The 7437-nt window shown below is 43.2% G+C and overlaps 1 protein-coding gene across 1 annotated transcript; it reads left to right on the forward strand.

The window, feature by feature from the left end:
- The first annotated feature begins 3820 nt into the window (after nucleotides 1–3820).
- LOC139114939 (uncharacterized) lies at nucleotides 3821–4783 on the forward strand. Its single transcript, XM_070676856.1, has one exon. The coding sequence runs from the start codon at nucleotides 3821–3823 to the stop codon at nucleotides 4781–4783; it is 963 nt and encodes a 320-aa protein (XP_070532957.1).
- Nucleotides 4784–7437: the final 2654 nt, after the last annotated feature.

A 7437-nucleotide genomic window follows, 5' to 3' on the forward strand; every position in this document is an offset into this window, starting at 1 on the left:
ATAAACATTTGACCTAATGTGACAGGAGTCCTCATTCATATTTGCCCTTCATCTTTTTGTTTGTTTGTTTGTTTGATTGATTGGATATTGTTTGCATGATTGTCTTCTTGAAAAGCTTGAGTGTATTATTAAATTTCCCATCTTCATTTTTTTTGTTGCCAAGTCAATTATTCAGGCCTGCCCAGGTCAGTTGTAGTTGCTAATAAACATTCCATTATTGCGTCCAATATTTAAATTTGCAGGAATTTTTCCATCTCTCTCATTTGGTGTAACAGTTGTATTTTAGCAACAGTATTGTTTGAGGAGAGTCTGGATGTTTTAGTCGGGAAAAGTGGTTTTCTCTTGTTGATCTGAAGTGGCTATTGGCTGATCAGAATGGCAGATAAGGATAGACCTAAGATTGCTATTTCCATGCCATTCTGATTCTTTTAGTGTAAGCTTATGCCATTTGGGTTGACCATTGCAATTTGCATAAAGCATGTTTCTAAGACTCATGGAAAGGTGCATGGGAGACTATAACCTGAACTTATGTGTTGTGTATCTGGATGATATCATTGTACATGCTTGGATCTAAACAGCACATGCAGAGAGAGTGCTGAGCAATATGGAACAGGGAAGAGGATCTGATGTCAGTCTGAGTTCCTTAATCAAAAGGATCAATGTACCTAAATAGGTATACACAAAAAACAAGAGAGAATGCTGGAGGAAACATCACGAGAAGAGCTGTGGAAGATCTAAACAATACCGACAAAACTCTAATGAAAAACAGAATGAAAACAGAAGTGACAAAGAGAGATGCAAGATTGCCAATGCAAAAGACTCCATGATGAGAACAAGAGGAAAATTAGAGCCTTTGCTTCAAACAAAAGCTAATGTACAATAAAATTCATCGGTTTATTCCACAATGTAAACTTTGTTAAATGAGTACAGATTTATTTTCTGAACACGTTTTGTGTCTGATTGTCTGTAACTGCATTTTCTGACCAAGCAGATTTCTGTGATGAATGATTTTGTAATTTCCCATAAACTGAACATGTCATAGAGTGGAATATGATATAACTGTCATCTCAAACATTTCAAATACATACACTTTGTTACTTTTGCAGATGTAAATTCCATGTTTGTGACTTTGTGTTGACCAATGTCTACAAGACATGAGCCCAACCACAAGTATTTCTTGGACAGGTATGATTGAGATTGATTTATCCAACCCGCATGTTAGAACCTGAACAACAACCTGATTAAAATCAGATGTAGAGATGTGCTCTGTCTTGCCGGGTTTTTCTTTTAATGTTTTACTTATACTCTCCTTGTCTGTAGAGAGGTGACGACAGCAGCTTTAACGTTAAACGATAAAATAAATGTTAACAGAAAAGATGGAGAATATCCCTACATCTGATTTTCATCAAATTGCCTCAGAAATTGTTTTAAATTATGCAAAAAAAAGGCAACTTTGGTCCATTGTGTTCAAATAATATTGATTAAATCTTCATAGATAAATTACTTTGGCAGAGCAACGAACATAAGCATCACTTCTAAGATTTACAATACTGTTTTTTCCACAGATCACTCAACGAGATGGAGCACTCTTCCAGGTGAAATACACGAAGAAAGTTATGAACAGAAAGTACATCTGGCCCACACAAGATGTATCTTGGTTGCCATGCCAGCAGAAGACATTACAATTACGGTCAATCTAAGATCAGTTACAACGAGAGGACACTTCATTTTTGATGAAGATGAACTCAGTAGAGCAGATAGCAGTAATCCTTGCCATTAGTCATTATAATACAACAAAAGTATAACAATTACCTATCGGATATATCATGTTGACTGGGAACTGATTCTTTAACTTCGTAAGAACTTGTTGACCAGATGAATGTATCTCTGAATGTCATTAAACTAATGAAATTACCTCAAGTGCATTTTTTCACATTATTTAAGGGCAATTGTCATCAAGCATTTTGTCAATTAGAGTTCTATTTGTTACAAACAAATTTTGAGATTTTTTCTGTACAATAAGATCTCTGCATGAAGACAGGCAAGTTAATGTTAGAATTTAGTATGGATTACTTACACCTTCATATAGGTACTGTGACATATTGTGCTACATAAATTTCAGTATCTTGACAATCAGGACCAGGCCCATTGTTAAAGGGACCACAAGTTCTGGAAACTCAGTTACCACCTTAGAAGTGAATTCTAGAGTTACTTTGCAATAATCCTTCTCTCAAATATATACATATTAGTTAACCTTGTGTGATGGTAGATCAGTCTGAGCATGCGCGAGGCTTACAGCATTACGTCATTGCCTTAGCCTTAATGCAAATATCTATACAAGTCCTGCGCGCGCGGCCAGATTTGACAGATTTTGTCGTTCACTGCCAAAGTTCCAAAATCTAGGTAATTTGTAACAAAGAGTGTTTTCGTTCAGTGTTGACTTTTTGCAAAAATGGACATGATCCGCCTAAAATCTATAAATAGAGGTAAAATTATGAACTGTGGGTGCACTCAAGACCTTTGATTTGGAAGTTCACGAAGGTCAGCCCAGCCCCCTTTTAGGTAAATAGCAGCTTGTGTCTTTGTTAGCTTAACTCCATTAGTAATAAAATAAGTCAAATTGTTCATCGAAATGACATGCTTCGTGTACATGTTAATTTGCGGTTGCTTCCTCGCAGTAATAATTAAGTCTCCCAGGGTATTCCCAGCGCACACAGAGAGTGAATCGGTGCATTGGTGAGCAGTGGTGGGTTGGTGAATACGGAAAACGAACTCTAAGTATAGTTTCATGTACACGATTTACGTCGTTTAGAAACCCTTCTATCTCAACTGCAACGGCTCAGCGATAGTATTGTGTAAATTCTTTATTGCTTCGACGTAAAGTCCTGCACAACGTTAACTTAAAATGGCAACAGCTATTTTAAGCGACAGCCTAATCGAACCCACCAGCGATGTCGACAATGATATAATGTTCAACTTAAGAGAACACTGGCAATGCAGCGAGACTACAGCGGACGCAGAGCGGACTGCGGATAAACCTGTCGTTCATTCCAGGAATGAAAATAAATTTGAACCGAACACAGAAAGCGGCTACCGCTCCGCCAAACCCAAGCGCTCGGTAGGCCAAACACCGGGCCGTTTCCCGCAAGTATTCAATAAAGTAAGCAACACCGTTCGATGTAGTTTTTGGCGAACACCAACCAGTATCAGCACACTGACCCTCCAGGATCAGCATAAATCAGACATCGCGACTTGCGCTAGCACTGACGGCAGCAGCGAATATAGAAACACAAAAGCCAAACGAGAATTTATTGAAGGAGAAATAAAACCCGATATGAAAAATAAAGAGACCCACGGTACCATATTATCAACAAAGCCAGAACTAGATGAGCACCGACTATCCTCACAAGACACACCTCGAAGAGAGGACAACGGCACATGTCCACACGGGCTTCCGGTATAGACTCCCGGGCATTGAGCACACAAGCCCCGGGTGACGTACGCCAACCCCGTACCCTTGTTTCCCAGCAATGTTGGACATCAGTGAGGGAACCCCAGAGTGCACAACTAAACGATTTGAACACCCGAAACCCAACGAAGTGTAGATTTCAACAACAGGGAGACATTTTTTGGCCCCCTTCCGGCAAAAGTGGGTGACAATATGGCGGAATTTTCTAGCGTTCAGTCGTTTGGTCTAAACAGCGGACCGCGACAGCGCTTCCATGCAGCCAACATGAAAAACCCCATACCCAGTCCTTCACAACGCAGCGACGCACATCGTACCATCATTAATCAACAAGCAGCAACTGATTGTTGAAGAATGAACCTCGCCCTGGTATTCTCACACCCTTCGATGCGAATCACAGACAAGCCTGCACGAAACAGCTATGTCCAGGACTATTTTGAAAACAAGGGCAGTCCTTATCCTGCTGACAGAGGGCGCCCTGACGCAGGAGACAGCATTTCTCAGCCGAGGCCAATGCTCAGACGTGATCATCGCCTTATAGGGCGCGACCAATTTGAAGAGAGGGGGATCCCAATCCCTCATAAACCTCTAGTCACACCTGATAGATTTGATGGTAGATCACCATGGCGGGAGTACCTGAAACGTTTTCAGTCTTGCTCAGCAATCAATGGTTGGTCCTCCCTACAGAAAGGACAGTCTTTAGCTGCATCCCTTCGTGGACCAGCTCAAAAAGTCCTAAACAAAATCTCCAATGTGGGTGACATCAGTTTTACTGAGCTGGTTGACCACTTAGAACAGAGATATGGGACCAGCGGCCAATCAGAAAAATATCTCTGGCAACTGAAAAACTGTAAACGCCGGCGTGACGAATCCCTTGCTGATTTGGGACAGTCTGTATTGGAACTCACAGAACTTGCATATCCTGAATTAGACTGCAAAGCTATTGACAGACTAGCTCGTCAATACTTTGTGGAAGCAATACCTGATCAGAATGTTCGCATGGATTTGCACCGTGAACGACCACGATGTTTAGAGGAGGCCATCCGTGCTGCAATCTCCATCGAAGCATATCTACACACGGAAGATGATCGCTTAGGAAAACGGAGACAACACATACGTGTTGTAAAATCTGACAATGAGTACAACACTCCCCTTCCCCAACAGACAACAAGCACCCAAAATTTAACAGATATTTATGGCCTAATTCAAGCCATACACAGAGACCAGATAAAAGAGCAGAATCAACGAGATGAGCGCAGAAGACGAGGAGAATGTTTTAACTGTGGTAGAACTGGGCACATTCGCCGAACCATCTAGGCCTCAACAGGGAAACGACAACAGACTGGGCGGAAGGGTCGACATTCAGTCAACCAACCAACACCGACCCCATTACCATGGCAACCAACAAGCATAATACAACATGACGAGGTAATGTCAAGTGCACCAATAAGCCCTTCAAAACAATAATTGTAAATAATAATTCTGTTAAGCCAGCTTATGTTAAGAGAGTCCGCCCGCTTTCTCTGTTCTTGCTCAAGTACATGGAAAGACATGGTGTTCCTTTCTCGATTGTGGTTCAGAAATCACAATCATTTCATCGAGGGCATATCAAGCCATGCAGGAAACCGAACGACCTGCACTTATACCCCCATTGACAACAGCTGTTCAAGCAGACAGAGTCACACCCCTACCAATACTGGGAGAGGCAGACTTCACTATAAAGATAGGCCCAAACACAACAGTAGTACGAGCAGTTGTAGCAGAAATTGCTGAAGACATCCTGCTGGGCAATGACTATATTTTGTCAGCTCCAGCTGAGATTCGCACCCACTCACTGACACTTGGATTCTACGAGGGAGAAGTACCACTACTGGATCGGAGAGGTGGACACTTAAGTGCCGGAGTAACGGTAACAAAAGACACCACCATTCCAGCAGGTCATGAGGTCATTGTCCCTGGATTCCTCACACGACCAATCAGTTCCGGCATAACAGGTAAAGTCAAACCGACAAATTGCCATAAATTGATGTCTGACGGTATAATGGTAGGACGTGTACTAGTAGATGCCACCACTCGTACCATCCCCATCCGTGTAATGAACATAGCTGACTGAACACATATTATTCAACGAGGTACAACCATTGACATTGCAAGCACCGATTACCTCAAATGAGCCAATACCGGCTGAGAAGATTTTCAACGATAGCAAAAATGGTTATACACCAGCTAGTCCAGTACCACCTCACCTTCAATCCCTCTGGCAAGATAGTGTGGCAGAAGTTGGCCAACAACACGGTGAGAAGATAGCCACCTTCCTGGGACAAAATGGGAGGATGTTTTCTCCCGAAACAAGGATGACATAGGACGTACTCAAGTGACAAAACACAGTTACACAGGAGACCCCCCCTGATCCGTCAACAACCCCCAAGACAGTCCACCTGGTCTCGTGAGGAGACAGCTCGTCTTGTGAAAGACATGCTGGCGCGAGACATAATTAAGCTGTCAAAGAGCCCATTGGCAGCCCCAGTGGTCCTTGTCCAAAAAAAAAGAGATGGAACAACCGATTCTGTGTTGACTATCAGAAACTTAACGATGTCACACGCAACAACAGTATAGATTCCCTTGCCGGCGCCAAGTGGTTCAGCAGCCTAGATCTCACTAGTGGATATTGGCAGCTTGAACTTGATGAAGACGTGAAAGCCAAGTCAGCATTTACTACTTGGAACGGTCTATATCAGTGGCGTGTCATGCCCTTTGGGTTGTGTAACTCGCCAGCTACTTTTCAACGACTGATGGAGTGTGTCCTGTCTGGTCTTCAATGGGACATACTCTTGCTGTACTTGGATGACATAGTGGTATATGCTGACTCAGTTGAACAGATGCTGGCAAGGCTTGAACTGGTCTTCAGCCGCCTTCGAGCTGCAGGACTGAAACTTAGGCCCTCCAAGTGCAGACTCTTCCAGCGTCAGGTTGAGTTCCTTGGACACATAATTTCGAGTGAAGGAGTCAAAACCAGCCCCGATAAAACCAAAATGGTGGAAGACTGGCCAACCCCAAGGACTATCCATGACGTCCGTAGCTTTCTCGGACTGGCGTCGTATTACCGACGTTTTGTTCCAGGGTTTGCGACAGTTGCGAAACCACTGACCCAGCTGACAGAGAAAAATCAGCACTTCAACTGGGATGACGAATGTGACGCCGCATTCGAAACTCTCAAGGATAACCTGTTAAATGCCCTAGTTCTAGCCTACCCTCTTCCCAGTGCCCCCATTATCCTTGACACAGATGCAAGTCAGCACGGGATTGCGGCTGTGTTGTCCCAAATCGAAGATGGTAAAGAGCTAGTAATTAGTTACGCCAGTCGGAGCCTGACCAAACAGGAAGGAAACTACTGTGTTACTCGTAAAGAGCTACTACTAGCGGCAGTGCACTTTATAAAGCACTTCAGACCATACTTGTACGGACAGCACTTTACCCTACGCACTGACCACAGTTCCCTTCGCTGGTTACTTAACTTCAAGGAACCTGAGGGACAGCTGGTCAGATGGATGCAAGTGCTAGGCGAGTATGACTTTGATATTGCACATCGCCCTGGTAAGAAACACACAAATGCTGACGCATTATCTCGGCGACCATGTCGCCTATGTGGTTGTATACATGCACTTACCACCCAGGACAACTCAACTGTTACATCAGTGACTTTGAACTTAAAATGTGAGGTCGCTACCCAGACTGATGCCCCGGCAACGCCAATACAACCAGACAGAACCGACACTGCTGATGACAATGGCAACCCAAAACATACGCCACCTCCAACTGAATTTCCCCAAAAGAATACTCCAACTAGGGACACACCTAAGAAACCCAAAGTACCACTTTAATGCATGTGCCATTGGGTTCATACCGAGATGGAATAACATCGAATTACGACAACTTCAGCAAACAGATCCCAATATTGGACCAATACTAAC

This window comes from Ptychodera flava, chromosome 16, assembly GCF_041260155.1.
Source record: "Ptychodera flava strain L36383 chromosome 16, AS_Pfla_20210202, whole genome shotgun sequence".
Classification (NCBI taxonomy): Eukaryota; Metazoa; Hemichordata; class Enteropneusta; family Ptychoderidae; genus Ptychodera; species Ptychodera flava.

Bases quoted from the DNA above. Each gene is read 5' to 3' on its own strand.
- LOC139114939 (XM_070676856.1), top strand. From the start codon at position 3,821: ATGAACCTCGCCCTGGTATTCTCACACCCTTCGATGCGAATCACAGAC.